The sequence below is a fragment of the Emys orbicularis genome, chromosome 5, assembly GCF_028017835.1.
Source record: "Emys orbicularis isolate rEmyOrb1 chromosome 5, rEmyOrb1.hap1, whole genome shotgun sequence".
NCBI lineage: Eukaryota > Metazoa > Chordata > Testudines > Emydidae > Emys > Emys orbicularis.
In genome coordinates, this window is record NC_088687.1 from 68676279 (window position 1) to 68696864 (window position 20586).

General features: G+C 44.0%; 1 protein-coding gene across 1 annotated transcript in view; it reads right to left on the reverse strand.

Moving 5' to 3' along the window:
• The window catches only part of NAF1 (nuclear assembly factor 1 ribonucleoprotein), a 76562-nt gene that overhangs the window by 39542 nt on the left and 16434 nt on the right, over positions 1–20586 (reverse strand). Inside the window, exon 3 of the mRNA XM_065405525.1 lies at positions 10764–10860. Coding sequence (XP_065261597.1) covers positions 10764–10860 — 97 coding nt within the window. The remainder of the gene's footprint in view (positions 1–10763; positions 10861–20586) is intronic.

Below are 20586 nucleotides of genomic sequence, written 5' to 3' on the forward strand. Positions count from 1 at the left end.
CACAGATTGGTGGGATCACATCATCATGCATACCCGGGATGACCAGCAGTGGGTCCAGAACTTTTGCATGAAGAAAGCCAAAATTCTGGAGCTTTGTGAGCAGCTTGTCCCCATCCTCAAGTGTAAAGACACACCTTGGAGGTCACCTTTGCCAGTCCAAAAGTGGGTTGCTATAACTGTCTGGAAGCCAATTACCCAACTGCTACAGGTTAATTGCCAACCAGTTTGGAAAGTCGACGGTGGATAAGGTGGTGGCGGCGGAGGTTTCTGAGGCAATCAGGTGTCTCATTTACCTCAAGGAGATAGGCATTAAAGATATTCCTGACAAAATTACTAATTTTGAGGGAATGGGGTTTCCTAACTATGCCATGGTTATTGAGGGGACTCAAGTACCCATAGTTTGCCCTTCTTAAGGACCACATGAGTACATAAATCGCAAAAGGTACTACTCCATTGTTATACAGGCACTAGTGGACCATAAAGGCATTTTTATGAATGTCAACATCCAGAAAGTTCACAATGCCCAACTGTACCCTTATTTCAGAGGCCCTGGCAAAAAGAGGGTTTAATTAGCAGCTTTAGAATTACTATTTAATGTGCTTATGGCAAATTAAAATCACATTGGAGGTGTCCACAAATCCATTTGGATGCCAGTGTCATCAAAGCTGTTCACATTACTGTCACTTGCTGTGCTCTTCACAACCTTTGTGAAGCCAGAGGTGAGCCATTTCCCCCTGAACAGATCTATGACAGCAAGGGGACACTGGAACAGTACCCTCAGCTACCACTGCAGGAACTGGTTGCACCTGGGCAGCAGAAGTCAGGGGTGCTTTGTATTCTCACTTTATGGACTTTAATGTCCCAATGGAAGAGGGGGGAATACTACCTGTATAAATGTGCTTGAGGAGAGTGGGCTTGATTACCATGCAATATAAGTCAACGACACAAATAACGAATTTGGTGATGGGGAGGGGGTAGCAGAATGGCTTTACAGACCATATTTATTGAAATATGAATCGCTGTACCTAGCTAAATAGAGGAATACTGCTTGCTCACTAATGCTTAATTGCTCCTGAACATGTTTTTAGCTGTATTAACTCAAATCATGATTGCAACATGTAATGCAGTGATAGCAATAAACTTTCTTGAAAACATAGCATGCTTTATTTGCCATTATAAAACCACACACACAAAAAAGGGCAGGAAATAGTTAATGCCCAACACAATCTACTTCCAGATGTCCCCTGGCCCCACATTCTCCTTTCCCTTCTTTACATATTTTCCCCTCTCTTGGCAGCAGGGGAGGCGGGTGGAGGTTTCCACTGGAAAGGGGTTGAAGAAGGAAGGCTGCATGGCGTGTAGATGTCCTGGCCCTCACCTCATGACTCCTGAATGCATAAGCTGCCCCAACATGGAGATATCCAAGCTACTGCAGGTATGTTGCAGAGTGATCATGCCATGGCGTGGGGGAGGCAGCAGGAGCTGGTGCTCTTGCAGTCATTATGGACAGGAGTTGCTGAAATAGTTCTTTCTGTTGAGCTCTGTCCTCTTCCCTTAGCTGCCATTCCTGTTCCAAGAACAGTTTTGCAAGTGCCTGCTCCCTCGCTGAAACCCTGTCTTCCACTTGGGCTGCGAGCCTTAGTCTTTCCTGCTACCTGTCAGCATGCCATTGTTCCAGTCTTTCATCCCTTTTCTTCTGGTACTGGACCTGCTGGTCTACCCTCTCAAGAGCATCAACCATAACATCGTGGAAACGCTTCCTTTCGGAATCGTCTGTAAAGATACGTTGGGCCAAGGATCGAGTTCCTGAAGAACAGCAGGCAACATAGCTTGAGGGTCCTGAAATAGGACAAAAAAACAAGAGGGTTACTGGCTAAACTAGCTCTGTGGAGGAGCACAGAATTAATGATTGTGGAATCTGAAGGACATTTCTAAAGTGAACCAACACATATTGTGAGGTGGATATTTCAGTCCTCATACTGTCTCCGGACATAGCCTTGTTAATTGCAGCGTGAAGTGCAGAAACAGTGGTAAGTTTAAAACTATAATCTTTTTTCTGTTTATAAAATTTTTTATAACTAAGTGCCATATTCAGGGGGCAGAAAAGGGTATAGTGCCTTTGCTGGAAAAGGCTTTTTCTGACATTTCAGGCCTTTCATATTTTGGAAGACATAACTGTTTTTGTGGTGCTCTATTGGCAGAGGGAGATGTTATTCCAAGCTGATGGATGGAGACCTGCAATGTATACAGCTCATATAGTGACTGAACAGCATATTTGAGAGTGGAGTGGATTGGTCAGCTGTGGGGGGGGGGGGGGGGGGGGGAAAGGCTGGAAAATATGCCTTTCCCCACAATGTAGGTAACTATCTGGAGTTCCTGCTTCAGGAAAAGTTTGCAGCTATTAGTAGCCAGGATTGGGTCAGAATCTATGAGGGAATTAAAACAATGCTGTGTTAGCTCACTTAACAGCTTGCACTGTTATTGCTGCATGCAAACACGCTGAAATCTGCAGCTTTTCTCCACCCCACATCTGGCACGGTTCTGGGGGGAAATACCCAACACTACACTCACACTTTGGAGACATGATTTTGTGACCCGCAGATTGCATAGCTTACCTTTAACTGAAGGGACTAGATTTGGAAATAGAATACTGTTTCCCAAACACACACTCACTTCACTGTTCACAAGTGGCTCAATAGACCCAGGAGGAGTGATTAAAGAGTGGCAAACTTCTTATTACTGAAAGGAAAACAAGAATGACCCTAGCAGACATCTGTGACATAGTTAAAATAACCTTTTCAGCGGTCTATGAACATTTGAAATTCCAAGTCACCATTTTGAACTCCTTTGGGGGGGGGAAACAGAGAAGACATCTAAGTGCTGTTACAGATTAGTAACTCAACGCTGGTAGCCAGGCCTTATCATTTTTGCATTGCTTCTTACAGCAGAAATCTCTCCCATTACTGTAATAATAAACTTTACATTTGAGTCACACTTACTGGGCTCTGGGGTAGCTTCTGTCTCCACCAGGTTCTCTGCAGGTTTGTCAGTGGGCTGTTCCTTGTCGGGGTGGGGAACGGTGGAAAGAAAACAGTTCTTCCAAGTAGGGTTGGAGAATTTGCTGTTGATCCTGATCCACAGCCTGCTCTGTGACTTTTTTCCATTAAAAAAAGAGTCAATTCAAGCTCCTCACTGACAGCCTGCTGCTGGTTCCCATCAGTTCCCATGCTGAATTCAGGGGCCAGCAGGGGATACCCCTGCTGACCAGGTCATCATGAAGCAGAATTGGCTCTGTGCTGGGTGCAGTGTCCAAAACCCAGAAGACATCATAAAATGGGCATGTTGTTGTTGAGTTGCCTGAGGTTCAGTTCTTGTCCCTGGTCTTCCAGTACTCACTCTTCAGCCTCTTAAGCTCCCTGCACTGATCACTTGACCAAAAATCTCCAGAGCTGCCAGTTTTTTAAGCTCTCTCCTGGTACGCATAGTCAGACCTGGTGCTTTTGCTGAAGTCTACAATTTTACTGGCCTCATGCCAGAGATTCACCAAAATCTGGTTGTGCTCTCATGACCATGAAGCAGCTTGCTTTGCAAAAGGTTTGATCGGTTCGCTCTCCATTACAAACCCAGGAGGCTCTCTGACAGTGTGCTTACAGACTGATGATCAGAAAAAAATGGGTAATACTGATGTGAGCTGCTGACGTTTGCAAAGTGGGGGTGGCTTCTTGTTTTCAATAGAATGGATTGCAGATTCTTGGGATAGAGGGGACGAAGGCAGTTATCCCATGGAATTGTGAGATACTAGCTAACTCTAACTCCCGGGACCTGAGTCAAGCAGGGCTGCGTATACACTGCAAAGCAATAGGGCTCGGACCCTGTATCCTGGCTTGACTTGAGTGAAGACCATCCAGCCCTGCATGGTCCTGTGACCCTGGATCCAAACCCTAGGTTAGCACAACTGCAGTGCAGATGCAAGAGGAGTTAGGCTGGAGCCCAGGCTCAAGCATGGGCTTACACTGCAATGTAGACATATCCAGAGACAAATATTGGGAGACAACATAGATCTCAGAAGAGATTGGAATCTTGGGACCATTGGTCCTACCAATATGGACTCTGACTTAGATTTGGTTTTAACCTTAGACTTGCTCACCTAATGTCTGCCATATGTTTTATTCCAGTTGACTAATAAATGCCATCTTGTTTTGAAAAGGCTGCCTGCTTCACTGCACATACTTTGCTGGTTGCATTGCTCCTTCAGAAGGTACAGCCTCTCTCAGGAGTCTGATTTCAATTAGACTTGCTGTTGAAAGCTACAGTAAGAAGCAGGGTGTGCTGCAGCCCAAGAGTTCAGACTCAGAATCAGGGGGTTGCATGACCCACCCTGAAAAAAGTATGGTCCCTTGGGGCCTCGCACACTGAAAGGGTTAGTCCAATCCCTTTAAATCTGAGACTATATTTTACTTTTCAGTGCTCTACAGATTTTTGTATTTATGATGCATCGTTACACTGCAGACAATATGAAGTTGGAGGTTTTGCTAGTGCGGAAGAGAAAATGTAGACTTTGGTATCCAAAAGGAAGGAGGACATAGTTTGAGATTGTGGGATAAACAAACCAACTGAAGACAAGGCCACAGGGAGAAAGTCCATTCCCAGAGAATTAGAGGGAAAGGAAAACAGAGGTGCAGCGAGGTAGTGACCTGCCCATGCCTCACAGCAGGTCAGTAGCAGAGCTGAAAACCTAGCACTCCTGATTCCAATTCTTTATGCCATGATACCTTGCCTAAATTATGTGAAATGCTAATGGCTAAAGTGATAACAGTTCACTCACATTGCCATTATAATGTTTCAGAACTGACAATCAATTGAAATTACTGGGCCAGTTCACACCTCGCAACTATTACATAAGGTAGTCTGCAGACTCAGGGCATGGGATGAGCTCATCACATAGTGCCATGAACGTGGCTTTCCTCATCCAAAAGTTCTGCAGCCAGTGCTCGTCATCCCAGACGTGCATCACGATGTGATCCCACCACTCAGTGCTTGTTTCCCGAGCCAAAAGCGGCGTTCCACTGTGGTCAGCACCTCTGTGAATGCCACAAGCAATCTCGTGTCGTGGCTACTACGCGTGGCGAGATCAATGTCGCACTCCTCTTGACTTTGTAGTTTAAGGAGTAACTCCACTACCATTCGTAACATGTTAGTGAGAGCGAACAGCATACTGGTCAACAGAGCCATGAGCTCCAAACAGCCAGAGCACAGGACTACTAGGGGGCACAGTGTGGGGCCACAAGGATCGAGGATGCCTTGAGGCAGCAATTTGAAGCTGAAAGCCACTAATATTTGTTGCTATGCTCAGGAGTGCAGTGCTTGTAATGCTAGGAGGTGATTGGTGCAGACGATGAAATATGTGGATTTAACATAATTCTATGTTGCTTTGCAGGGCTCTTTTTGCTTTCAATTAATAGAATAAAGATTGCTTTCAAACCAACACAATTATTTTATTAAAAGACAACAACAGAGGAGAGACTCAAACAATAATAAAAAAAAAAAAAAATCAGCGGGGATGGGGGAAGGGAAGGTCCCAAGAGGAGGAGGGGTCCCGGGATGGCTACAGATATGTGTAGGTGTCCAGGGATCATATCCTGGTTTGTCCTGATCATATCCTTCTCCTTTGAAGTACAATGCAGCGGGTACTGTACTACAACAGGGCCAAACTGCAGAGGGCAGGTGTTGAGTGCAGTGGGTAGTGGAAATCCTCAGTGCTGGACTGTGAGGGGGAAGGGGTGGAATGCAGCGGGTATAGACTGGAGCCAGGAGGTTGATAACAGTGTCTTGGCGGTGTCAGGTGGGGGGGAGGCATGGGAAAGAGTTTTGCGACAGCGGCTGCAGGGGAGGGCAGGCACGCGCGGAGCTGCTTGGTTTGAAGAGCTAGTATTGCCTGGAACATGTCTGCTTGGCGCTCCATAACCTTTAAGAGCCTCTACGTGGCTTCATTCTGGCGTGCCGCATTCTCCTTTCAGTCCCTCTTCTCGCTGTCCCACCATCCTTCAATTCCTGTTTCTCAGCGGTGGAGTGCATCATAACATCACGCAGAAAGTCCTCCTTAGTTCTTCGTGACCGCTTTCTACTTCTGCACAGCCATTCAGCAGCTGGTAACAAAGAGGGAGGCTGGGCTCCCAAGGTCATCTCTGAAGTTTAAACGCAACATTTTACAGAAGCAATATTGTTTGCAACACAGAGAACATTGATTCAGTGATTTAAAACACAGTCTGTACTCACACACCTGTCACTAACTGGCTGACCCCAGGCAAACACCCATGAGCCACAAGACCCCTAAAATGGTGAGTAGCTGCAGGGACAGGGTAAAGCACTCTTCCCCGACCCTGCTGTACACTGGGCACTTGGGGAGAGCCAGGACTGTAGGGGGGGCCTGATAATCATTCCTGTCCCCCCCACACTTTCCACAGGATGTGATCATTATGGAAGATATCTCGCTGCTGAGGGTGAGCAGGGAATCAAGGTAGGGTCTTCTCCAAGCCTGCGGCTTCCGCCCTGGCCCCTATGCAGCTCACCTGTGTGCCCCCCCCTCTGCCCTCCTCCCTGTGACAGCACAGTGGCACAGGAAAGTTACCGTTAATGGGGCAAGAAACAAAGCAGCTCTGCTAAAGAACCTGCGGCAGCGAGTTGCCCCAGTATCTCCAGGAGAGTTTCCTGGAGATCTCTGAGGGAGATTCCCGTGAAGTGAGGCAGTCAGTCAACAGCCTGTTCCGTCACTCAGACTAGGCATGAGGTGGGAGACAAGCCTGCTTTCTGCAACCTTCCTGCCCCCAACAACTCGCTTCGGCAATTCCCAAATTCAAATCCACTTACCAGGGGCCTCCTCTCATGTTTGCACTTCACCAAGATCCGACTGCTGTGACTGGCTAGCCTCCTCCGGGGTAGAAAACATCTCCTGGCTGCATGCATCTCTGACCTCTGAGTCATCCTCTGCCTCTGGGCCTCCCTCCCCGTCCACATCCTCATCCAAGATTTCCTCCTCCTGGCTCAGTCCACTCTCAACTGGCATGTGAGCCACCGAAGTATCCACAGTGGTCTTCGCAGTGGAGGTGAGGTCGCCACCAAGTATTGTGTCCAGCTCTTTGTAGAACCGGCAGCTTGTGGGCACATTACCGGAGCGGTGGTTTGCCTCCTGCGGGCCTTGTGGTAGGCGTTCCACAGCTCCTTCACTTTGACCCTGCACTGTAATGTGTCCCGGTCATGGCCCCTTTCTGTCATGCACTGTGAAATCTTTCCATAGGTATCATAATTCCTACAGCTGGAGCACAGCTGGGACTGGACAGCTCCCTCTCCCCAAATGCTGATGAGGTCCAGCAGCTTGGCGTTGCTCCAAGAAGGGGATCGCCTGGTGCGTGGAGCAGGCATGGCCACCTGGAAACATGTGCTGAGACTACTACATGCATCACCGAGCAAACAGGAAGGGGACTTTCAAAATTCCAAAGGAATTTACAGGGTGGGGCTGACAGTTGGTCACCTGAGGGCAGGGCAGTAGAGTTCAAACTGTTGACCAGAGAGGCGAGAACAGGCATTGTGGGACAGCTCCTGGAGGCCAATCGCAGCACTGTAATTGACCACGGTGTCTACACTGGCACCACAGCTCTGTAGCCCTGGTGCAGAAAGCTGTATGCCTCTCGTTGGGGTGGTTTTTTTTAAAGCGCTACAACTGCACAGTTTCTGCACATTAAGTGGCATGGCAGTGTGTACACCGTGGGAGTTATAGCACAGAAAACTGATTTACTGTGCAGAAACTTGCCAGTGTAGACAGGGCCTCAGGAACACACCACCCATCCCTGCACTGGTTTACATTTGGAAGGTTCTTTGAAGCCATAAAGACTACAAACTTAGGCCAAATTTTTCAAGCCTGAAAAGTTAGGCCACATCTACACTAGAGAGCTTACAGCAGCACAGCTGTACCGATGCAGCTTCACCACTGTAAGATCTCCCATGTAGCCACTCTATGCCAACAGGAGAGAGCACTCCCATCCACATAATTAAACCGCCCCCAACGAGTGGCGGCTGCAGCTACGTTGGTGGGAGAGTGTCTCGCACTGACATAGCACTGTCCACACCGGCATGTCTGTCAGTGTATCTTATGTCGCTCAGGGGGGTGTTTTTTCACACCCTTGACGTAAGTCATACCGACAAAAGCGCTAGTGTAGACATAACCTCAGTCTCTTAAAATTTCATGTACACAACTAAATATAAGTGATCCTCAGGAAATAAATGACCGAGGAAAAGAGATTAGGCCCTACTTTATTCCTTTTACTTCCTTCCAGAGGATCTGTATCACGGGGACTATCCTTCCAAGTGAGGACAACTGAACTCAACTTCCTCCCAAGATTCATTTTGACTCCTTTGAACAGCTAGAAAATGCAAGGGGACTGCGTGAACAGCTCCTTCCTTTCCCCCAGTAACTTCTGTCACAGTTTAAATTTGGTTCCAAATAAAAGAGGTTGTCGGGTTCAAATTCATTTAAAAAGAAAAACACAGCAGGTTTCCTTACCTATATTACCAACAAAAATTTAGATTCAAATACATTTTAAGTGATCTGATTTATTTTTTGGATTTCACTCAAAGGAACAAAAATAAACTACTAGTCAATTTCAGGCTTCTTTAAAATGAGTTTCAATTCCTGGTTCTCAAAGGTGATAGGCTTCTGCAACAATTAGGTCTGAAATATTTTTAAAGGAATAATGTGCTCCCACAAATAAGCTTTAAGTTAGTTTTTAAAACAAGATTTCATAGAAACATTTATTTTAATGTCATGTGCTATAGAAGTCTGATTTCACAAGATCTACATTTGGGACCTATATGGACCTGAAATATCCCTTTAATATATACTGCATGTATCTATGCTTTTGTCCACTATACTTCACAATCCCACCTGGGCTCACCCTACAACCAGCACAATACATGAAACACTTCTGCACTTTAGTCATGCTCTATCCTATGGCTGCTGGTACTCGCAACCAATACCTGGGTCAAGGTGCCAGGAGCAACATACGTAAAAAATGTGAAAAGGATGAACAAATGCATAGTGCAAGCACTGTGGGAGAAACACAAGGTTGTTTCTCTATTACCATATACTGAAGGAGAGAGGAGAAAGCATTCTGGCCTGCATTGCTATAAAACGTTGAAGGCTTTCCTTCACCATCCTATATACCTTCTAAGGATATGTCTTCACTGACAGCGCTTTTAACGTGGCTGTGTAGTCGCAGCACCAGCGCTGGGAGAGAGCTTTCCCAGCGCTGTAAAAAACCCACCCCCACGAGGGGAGTAGCTCCCAGCGCTGGTGCACTGTCGACACTGCCACTTTACAGCACTGAAACTTGCATCGCTCAGGGGAGTGGTTTTTTATACCCCGAGCGAGAAAGTTTCAGCGCGATAAAGTGGCAGTGCAGACAAGGCCTAAGACAATTTAAATAGAACATGTGGGACTAAAAAATTTTCTGAAGATTTTTTAAATGTTTACAGGAAGATTAAACGTTTACTTCCCAAATATTTCTGTAATTAAGATATTTAAATAACTCATTCCAAATGATGGAGAAAAAGTTCTCATTTTAAACCTTTCACAAAAAACACAGCCACTTGACACCTCATGTCTTTGTCTATTGCTGTAATCATGCTGTGTTCACTTGGTCAACCTCCTTTGGCTGCCCAATTAAGAGTTAATGTTCGGTCACTGAGGGTATGTCGGGGTTCTCAAACTGGGGGTCGGGACCCCTCAGGGGGTCATGAGGTTATTACGTAGGGGGTCGCGAGCTGTCAGCCTCCATGCCAAACCCCGCTTTGCCTCAAGCATTAATAATGGTGTTAAATATATTTTAAAGTGTTTTTAATTTATAAGGGAGGTCGAACTCAGACTTGCTATGTGAAAGGGGTCACCAGTACAAAAGTTTGAGAATCACTGGGGTATGTCTACACAGCAAAGAAAAACCTGCTGTTTTGTTGCTGTGTAGACTTCCAGGCTCAGGCTGGAGCGCAGGCTCTGGGGCCTTCCCACCCTGCAGGACTTTTCTTTTGCTGGGTAGACATACAACGAGAAACTCAGGGTCTTGTCCAGATTCTCCATTCATATATGTTGATTCTATTCAGCTCTTGATGGCACTTCCACACTAACTCAGACAGTGACTTAACTATCCAATAGCCACAGAGGGGCATTCAGCACAAGTAATGGACAACCTACCCTAATTCTCAATTACTGAGGGACAATCTCCACACATTGATATATTTTGCTTTCCACAATCAAATCTCTGTACAACTTCTCATGAGTGAGATGCCCGAATACTTAGATGCCAATATCAAAACTGTATTCTTAAATGTATTCACCTAAATTTGGATTATTGCTGATTATGTACTCTATGTATCATATGACTTTTAAAAACAAACTGTATTTGTGGATAATCTAAGTACTATACCCAGGTATACAGACACTCTTTTCTCTATCTATGTATTACATAATTTTTTTTAACATTAGCTTTAATACAATTTTTTATCTGTTCAGTAGAACAGTTTGCATTCAATGCCCTACTTTCTTTTCCCTTACATTCTGTAAGAGCATGAAGTCAAAGGAAATGGAGGACTGCCTTATCCTTCAATTCTAGTATACCGATATGTAGCTTCTTTTCCAAGTGGTTCCAATGATCATGAATATATATGTATAAATGTATTTTCATTTAAACAAAATAAGAGAACTATATCTTGCTTACCCAACTGCTCAATAATGCTTGAAACTGTCCCAAAGGGCTTCAGCTCAACATCCTCAGGCAGAATTATTGTCAAATCTTCAACAGAAGGTGGCCCCTGCTAATATAAAAGAAATTAATTTTCAAAATATAATACTTTGTGGTTAGACATTCCTCAATGGCTGGCAGGGTAGGATTTTAAACATTTCACTTTTGCAGTTCAAGAAAAAAATTATGGCTAATTTCTAGTAATAATTCATTCTAATAAATGGAATACAAACAAAGTTGTTCAAATTAAAGAGAGCTGAAATTACATCTGGGGAATGTTATTTTACTGATGTTTAAAATACTTCCATGCCACAGCACTGCTGCATGTATATCCATTACATATGAGTCAGTTTTCTCAACCAAAGATTAACTTGAACAGTTAAGAGAAATTTGGTTTTAAACTTCACTTTCTGACATGAACTTTTAAATGATTATACAATCACATCCATGTACAACACTGGAAAATATTTCTGTAGCAGCAGACAAAAACGGTATTAAATGCAGCACAGCAGAGATTAAATATCTGATATAACAGCATGGAGAAGAGTGTATTAAACCTAAAAATTATTGAATTATACAGGATACTAGTACAGCAATAAATTAGTAAGCCTTTAGTAAGAAGACATCTGAGCTGTTGTCCGGCACACAATAAAACAGCCTAGGAGAACCGTCCCCCCGCATCCCCACAAAGATACATAGGTACAAACCAGTATATGTAATATACATATCTAAAGTTATATCTATACTGCAGTCCGCAGATGTGACTGCAGCATATGTAGACATACCCAGCACAGTCTTGATCTAGCTAGATCAAAGCTAGCTTGAGTAACAATAGCCATGAAGCTATAGCGGCACAGGCAGCAGCCACTGAATTACGTACCCATGGGTCCTGGATGAGCAGAGCTACCCTATCCAGCCACCAGTCTGTGATCACACCTCCTGAATGCAGCATAAGCATGCCCTAAGTTTCACTGTGCGTAACGAAACGTTGAAAGACCCATCATAGCACAGCAATCACCACCACTCTCCAAACTTCTCTAAAATTATTAGCATACGAAACTTAAAAATACTCAACATTGTATTAATTATCCTCATCATCCCATTTTATTGTATTGCATTGATATTGTCAGGAAGACACCATGTGTAACTTCGCCCTATATTCCTGTAAGTTTGATAAAGACCTCTTATCTTATGGTGTTAAGATAATTTACATGTTAGTTCACTCATCCCTGAATCCAATGTATTCTGGATTCTCTTGGGAAGAGTTCACAAATACTCAACAGACCTCACAGTACTAGCTTCATTTTTGTTATTTTTGCCCTCCACAATCAGGAAACTCCACAGTATTAAAAACCAGATATTAGTGAAGACTCCTTTATCCAGTTTCCTAGGATGGACTTGTACACGTAGATAAACAATTTTGAGATCATACCTACCCAACCCAACCCAACCAGCGATGGGCCTAAATCTACAATTTTTGTGCCACATTTCAGATAAGTTAATTATTGGAATAAATTTGCATCTGAACAGTGGAGGAATGGTTTGAGGGGTTTTGTACAACTACAGTGCTTCTCTTGCATCAACATCATTAGAGGCTTTGGTAGTTGTATATAGTACCACATTCAACACGATCAGCTCCCCTATCCTGAGGCATCGTTTCATACCATTCTAAACTTAGATCTAACAAAGGTTCCCGTTTCACTGAATTTTTATATTAGCAGAGACCATACTTTTAGGAGGGCTTCGGGTATACAAAATGTATTTCAGGGGTAATAGAGCAAAGCCAATGATTACTTTATAGATTCACATAAAATATGCAGGGTCCTGGCTGAGCATATACAAAAAAAGTGAGGCATCTGGAAAGTTTTACTCTTACTTTTAGTTATGCAAAAAAGTACAAAGGTTTGGAACCAAAACATATCAGCCTGACATTTAATACCAGCCTCGTACCACACATGAAACACTGAATTGGCCAAATTAATTTGGAAAAAGAAATGATTCAGGACTGGCCTTAGACAGGATAGGGATAGAAAATTAGCCAGATTGTCTCTACTTTCAATATGTAACTATCCTTTTTATTGGCTCTCATATCCCTAAATAACTAAAAACACAATAGCTTCTTGGAGGCATCATGTTGACAAGCTCTCCTCAGTCTTGGCAGACAAGCTCTCAATCTTGGTAAGAGTTCAGCTTTTCAGGATTCAAACCCCAACAATTTGCCATTGACAAGCTATGTTCTACGGTTTCAGGTTGAGGACTTCTAGGCCTCAATTCTCCTTCCTACCCCTACCACACTGAAACGTTGATAGACTTTTTAGTTGGATACTAAATTTCTTGGGACAGGAACCATCTGAAGGTTACTCTGCTGCACCCAGAGTTCTTCACAATGGATCCTGCACATTCCTACTCATGGGACAATGGAACATTTCACAGCAGTGCCCATTGCAGTGCTCTTGTGTCCTCTCCTACTCTTTTTCTCGCATTTTCTGAGAATTAAGGAGAATGGTGCTCCAGTTGCCCGAGTTCCTTCCTTTGCCTCCTCAGGTCCAAGACTGTAGTTAGGACTCCAGGGAAGAGAAAGGAAAGGAGGGACTGTGAATGTGCAAAGAATTTCAGGTACAGGTAACCATCATTTCTACTTTGTGGTAGTACCCTCTTCACATTCCCAACACATGGAATAGTTTGGGAAGAAGTACTGTCATCTGAGAAAGTTGGAACAGAGCCCTAATTAAACAGTGACTGAAGAACCACTCTACCAAACTGAGCAACTGACCTGTATGCTAGGTCTATTGCATAGTGTTTAGTAAAAGTGCAAACAGAGTTCCACAGAGCTGCTCTATAAATTTCTACAGTGGGAATATATCTAAGGCACAAGGCCATCTTTGGCACTGTGGAATGTTATCTAATCCCTAATGGGAGAGTAGAGGCTAGCTATCTTCAATATATGTTTTCTTTAGGCGAGAGGAAACACATCTAAAATAGACTGATAGTCTGCTTCTGTTCTCAAGCAGAACCTCAGACATTTGGAGTTGTGCCTGGATGTGAACAGATTTCCAGATAACCCGAGGCAAAGCTCTCATCAATCAATGTCTTTAGAGACCATTCATGCAGTTCTCTTCTGACACTACCCAGCTGATCTACTACCTTGTCTTCTTTGCCAGCTATGGAGTAAATGTAATGAATGCATCAGTCCCATAATCCCACAGCTTCCCTGCACAGTTGGGCGGAATAAGCTTCTCTTTGCTCACATTGTACATCACTGATGTGTTGTCCAGAACAACTTGAAGTAGCTTGTCTTGCAAGTGAGGAGGAAAGACTTTAGCATCCAGCTAATTGCTTTCAATTCTAGTACACTGTGTGTATGTAGCTTCTTTTCCAAATGGTTCCAATTATCATGAATTGTTAGGTTGCTGAAATGGGATTCTCCATCCCATATTGGGTTGCTGATGAAGCTATGGAGTTTAAAGTTACTCCTTTCAGGATGTTCTAACACTCTTTCTACCGTGAAAGAGATAGGAGAGCTTCTCTTGGGAGAGTCAATTTCAACTTGGCAGATACTGCGCTAGTCAATATTGCAGAGCTCTCCTCTTGAGCTGTGCATTGAGGTTAGGTATGTAGCTGAGGCTATTGGGTCTGAGGAAGAACACTGCTGTCTAGTTGGAGTTCTCTTGACATCTAATTATTGCTGACTGAATTTTCAGGAAGGGTTCATGTGAGGAAGGCTCTTCCTGCTTGAAAATCCAGAATCACCCAGTGAAGGAGAATTTTTGTGTAAGTAGTAAGTGCTTTTCCCCCCAATTTATTCTGAGTCAGTTTCTCAAAAAGGTAACATGTGTGAGTCATATTCCTGGACAGACTTCTAAATAGGGGTATACAGGGTGTCACAGTTACAGGGAAAGATGCACTTTAGACCGCCTTTAATCCTCTTGAGTACATCCTGCAGGTAGGAGGCCTGGCTTCCTTTACCCCCCTCCCCCCCCATGGGAAAACCCATGCAGTTCAAGCACTCAGGCGGGGTCTCCCCCTTTAACAATCATGTTAACTCAACAGGACCAACTATGTTTGGCACCTATAAGCCCTTTTCCTCTGGGAGCCTGTGACAACTGATTAAAGTGACTCAAAAGCAATCTTCAAAACTAATTATTCATTCACCCAGAGGTACATAACACCTAAAGCAAAAGATTGAAACTAAAAATCCTGTAGACATAGGTTTTACCTATGTTGTCATGTTTCCTTGCAAGTTTTTATACACACCCTTTCAGCCAGTTACCTCCAATTCTGAGTTGGGGGAGAGACCCTGACTACTGCAGTTTCTGTGACTTTCTAAAGCCATGTCTACACTACCACTTATGTCGGCAAAACTTGTCGCTCGGGGGTGTGAAAAAATAACTCACCCCGAGCGACATAAGTTTCACCTGCATAAGTGGTAGTGTGCACAACACAATGTTGGTGGGAGAGCTTCTTCCACCGACATAACTACCGCCCCTTGTTGAAGTGCTTTTATTATGTTGATGGGAGAGTTCTCTCCCACCAGCATAAAGCAGCTACAGGAGCGATCTTACAGCAGTACTGCTGCGACACTGTAAGCTCGCTACTGTAGACATGGCCTTGGTCTCTCTGTCAGGGTCTCCCTCCAGGCAGCTTCTGAATATCCACTCATTTCTTCCCTATGCCAATATATTTAAGGCAGTTTTCCAGGCTTTTATTTTTTATTTTTTTATTTGGGGGAGGGGGGGGGAAGTGAGCTTACCCTTCAGAGATTCATGTCTCATGCACCCCTCTCCCCATTTCCCTCCAAAAAAAATATTTTTTGCAGGGAGCCAGAGATGCGTGCCAGGGGAGAGCCATACTGAAGGTGGGCAGGTGCTCACCATGCGATAGTTGGAGGCCTTCTGTTCCCTGCAGTGGTCAGGCAACTTCAGCGGACCCAGCTTCCTGTCTGTCTCACTCCCCACTGTGGAGGGGAAACAAACAGAGTAGTGCTGAAGGGCTGGGGTCAGGAGAGGAGCAGAAGGCTGCACCCCATGAGTACTGGTTCCCCTTCTAGACACAGCCCCCATCCTGACCCTTCAGCACAATCCCATCCACCTCCCCAGCGCAGGCTCTGTCCAGCAAGGGAAGTAGGCAACATGGTGTGTCCTGAGGCCACACTCTGGAGGGGGCTCTGTCTGGCAGGAGAGTCAGTACTCTCGGGGTACAACCTTCAACTACTTGCCCCACCAGCCTCCTGCAGCTACTCAGTGAGGATGCAATACAGGCAGGGAGCCTAGCCCCAGCAGCCAAGATACCCTGAAGCTCCCTCCTTCAGCTCAGGCCTATAAAGTCATCATGCCACCCTGATAACCTTGGTGAATCACCCATAGGTGTACATACCTCCCAGTTTGAAAACCTCTGCTTTAAGGTACCAGTATTCTCTTTGATCCTAGGCTAAGGCCTGGGAAGAGCGAACCTTGCCAGCCTGACTGGAGCATTCCTCACTTCATAGCGCCTCCACTGTCCCACTAATGAGCCTTGTGTGTCATTATTTCATTTTCCTGTTTGTTTCCCCCACAAAAAACCTCCTTCAATTCAACTCCTGGCAGTCAGGCAGGATAATATCAAACAGGTAACCTGAGGTGTATATATTTATAGGAGATTACACACAACTCCCTTATTCTCCACACCATGTATAGCCTATCATCTTAGATGTGCTGCCACCACCGATAGACACTTTGTAAATACTGTATATGGGAACAGTAGATACACCAAAGGGAAGGACCCTGTACTGCTAGTGATCTACTCCCAGAAGGAAGCAAAAATACTTGCAATGTCAAGGCCTCATAACAATGTGGTACACACCCTGTAAACAGAGCCCTGAACCAATTTTGGGTGGATAGGGAAGGAATTATGGATGCTTGTGTCAATAGACAGACTATGAACTTTCTGATGAAGGAGCTGAGCTTTCTCAGATCTAAGATGGGTCAGAGTCCTCCATCGGAAACCAGAAAGCATATGGAATAGAATCCCTTTTGAACGTTCTATATAGTTCCTACTTCCAAGAGCGAACTAAATTCTGTTCTTAGCTTTCCGAGGGTCCGTGAATAGGAATGGAAGGGATGGTGTAAAACTGTAAGGAATAACTCCTTTGCATTATTTCTAGGATCCAAAGGGGGGGGGGGGAGGAGGAGGAGAAGAAAGGAGAAAGAGGATGAACAAATTAAGATTGGTTTGGAGCTCGAGCCTCACATCAAGCCTGAAAAAAGGCCTGATGCAGAAGACAAAGATGTGGTTTGTCTGCCCTTTCGATGGGACTTGACGCTATCTCCTCTCCGCTGCTGTTGCGCAGGAGGTTGCTGGTGCTGGTATCGATCAGGGTGGATAAAAATCAATGATTTTTTAAAAAAACTTTTTATTTAAATCGTATTTTTTGATAAAATGCTTTTTGAGGAAAAAACCTATCTAAAGATAGTTTTAATTAAGATACATTATAGCTCAAAGATCTCTCATCATGGAATAGGGCTTATGAATTCTAGTTCTATAGTATGAGAATATATTCATGTAATATTTAAGTTTTGTAAATGAGTTCCAATAGTTCATGGATTAGGGACCCAATGTTATGGGGTTCCACAGGCTTCTGTATAGATTATTTAGGTTAATCTTTCTATCTACCCAATGGGACCCAGTGCTCAGTCTAGAAGATACCAGACTGCTTAGTTTTGCAGTTCACAAACTGTGGATGTGTGCCTCCAGAGGTAACATGCTTGTTAACAGCAAAAATGTTTTTAAATAAATAAATATATAGAAGTGAGAAATAACAGATCTCAACCCTATTGTCCCTCGGCAAATTTGTGTACACAGAGTCAATCCCTTACCTCGTTCTAAAAGTGCAAAGTTTCAAAAAGTTCAATGAATAGAAGATTGATGGGGGTGGAATAGATCTGGACAGGGAGAAGAAGCCTAGAGATAAATGTGAGAAGTGAGGGACATATGCTTGTTTTGTTAAAATATTGTATGTTTGCTGTTGAAGAAAAAAACCAGAATACTTAATGTTGTTGTTTTAGTTAAATAAAACAATTTAAATGTCTGTCTGGTGAGGTTCTCCTCCTAATACAGCACGGCAAGAAAATCCTCCAAATATTAATGATTAACCTGTTGAATTGGAGATATTTATGAAGTCACTGGGAGGTGAACTATCTGCTTCAATTACCTTTGGTAAATGAAATAACCAAACAATCATTCATTTTCTGATATAGCTGTAAAACTGATCTGAAAAGTGTACAAAATAAATCACTGTTTAAAAAAATTAGTGTGTACCTTCTAAAAATGAAACCTACATCTATCTCTGAGTTATGAAGAATATGTATTAAGGTTATAACAACCAACAAGAATGCACATTTATGTAGAAATCCATGATTAAATCGAATCTTCCTGACTAGTGACTGATGCAACTGCATGAAGATGAAGAGGCACAAAGGCAATGCTGTGTATGGTATCTAAAGACAGGAGCTTCAAACCTCTTTTCTGGGGACTGATAAACCCCTAGCAACCCAGGTGTTCATCTAATAAGGCTCATCTTTTCTAGGATTTCATCAGTCCTTACAATGAACAAACCATCACTTTTGAATAGAAGATCCTCCACACGTATTCTGGTTTCAGGTGGAAGACCAGAGGATGCATGTCTTCTCTACATGATGGCTGGAACTTCTGCAACATCTGACAAATCAAATGAGGCTCTCACAGTGTTATGCACTCTACTCCATGTACAGGCCCTGCAGACTTCTGTCTACCACCCTCAGATCGATAGTCTTGTGGAAAGGTTCAACAGGACCCTCAAGGCCATGATAAGGAAAGTGGTGGGTTGGGATGGGAAAGACTGGGACACACTACTGTCTTACCTCATGTTTGCCATCCGGGAGGTTCCTCAGGCCTCCACCGGGCTTTCTCCCTTCAATCTATTATACAGGCGCCACCCCCGTGACATATTAGAAATAGAAGGGAGATCTGGGAAGAAGAATCCAATGCGGGGAGAAACATAATCGAACACATGCTACAGATGAGAGATCGGATAGCCCGAGTCACCCCCATCGTACGGGAGCACTTGGAGAAAGCACAGGAGGCCCAACGAGCCCACTACAACCACCAAGCAAAGGTTCAGTGGTTCCAACCTGGAGACCGGGTGATGGTATTGGTACCCACGGCAAAGAGTAAGCTCTTGGCCCCGTGGCAAGGGCCCTACGAAGTGGTCGAACTACAAGGCGCGACAGCTGGGACACCAGAAAAAAGAGCAAAGGACACGAGAATCCCTACCCAACAGGGCAGACGGCCCTTCCGGGCCCCGGAGGTCTAAGGGAAGAGACCCTGCCAGAGGGGAGAGACTGAACCGGGTGTCTGGTCTATTGCCATGACGCCCGGAGGGGCTACCAGAAACTGAGAGGCTCCCCTCCCTACCCGCTCCCCATCAGGGAGGCCAGGAGGAACCGTGCTGACAGGGTGTGGACAGTAAACCCAAGGGCCTGGGGGAAAATTCTGAGGGAAAAGAGGAATACCCCCGCCCGCCGCTAAACGGAAGTGTGGGACCCACCGAGGTGGAGAGGAAGCTTTGTCACAGTTGTTTTACAGGATTGTTAACACCAGCACCATGTAAAGGTGGGAGCTGGGGCACTTAGTCCCAGGTCTCAATGTCACTCTGCTTTAAGGCCTCCCTTCACTCATACCTTAATTCTCTCCAGCATTGCTGATTTGGTGTACATGCAGCAGAGGCAGCAATGCAATGGGACGTCTTTTCAAGCACTCATGTTCAAAGCATGCAGCCATGGAATATTTAAGAACAGTGATAGCTGGGACAAGTAATCTGTCAAATATAGCCTATGAACAAGATTTCAATTAATTTCAGCTATATATAAAGTCTGAACAGTCTGTTACTCTGTTAAGATCTTCATCTCAAAAGACTAACACAGATGTTAAATGACAGTTTTTCAATAGTTTTAACTCAAATTAATTAACGGATTTACGTTTGGAAAATTCACTCTGAACCCCCTAGTGCAGTAAGTCTGGGGATGATTCACTATATTTTTCATAAATAAAGCAAAGAAATTCAATCACTGCTAAGTACAAAACATAATTCATATAACTATGGAATTGTGACCAATGCCTTCATAATACTTCTCAGGAAAATGATCAAGCCACCTTTTATATATTAATTCTATAAAGTACATGTACCTAGTCATTTTATATTCGTTTAAGCCAAACATTCAACATCACATTAATGGATAAATTCTGTACCCTGATTTAATAAGAGGACTATTCATATATTTATCCTACGTCTGTATACTCTTTATGAGCACAAAAAACTTAAGAGGATCTATGAAACTATTCCAAAATGTATGTCCATTTGACACATTGTATCCAATGTCTGCTAATCCTACTGTCCTAGAGTGGAAAGTTTTTTGTTTAGTTCTTTTAAAAAATAGGAAGTCTATGTACATTTCTTCATGTGACTTTTTCCTCTTCTCAGGATTTGGTTAAATGTACTTCCATGGAGGATTACACCACCAGTTTTGTAAGGCATCTTTGACCAAAGTCTATTTAAGTCATCTTAGAGTATATGACTACACTACAAGCGTTACACCGCTGTACTGTAGACATTTGCTACACCAATAGAAGGGGTTTTTCTGTCACTGTAGTAAATCCACCTTCTTGAGAGGCTGTAGCAAGGGCTACAAAAGAATTCTTCCATCAAGCTAGCAGGGCTTAGGGTAGCCTGACAACTCTTAAGGGTATGAAGTTTTCACACCACTGAGCTATGGAGCTAGGTCAATCT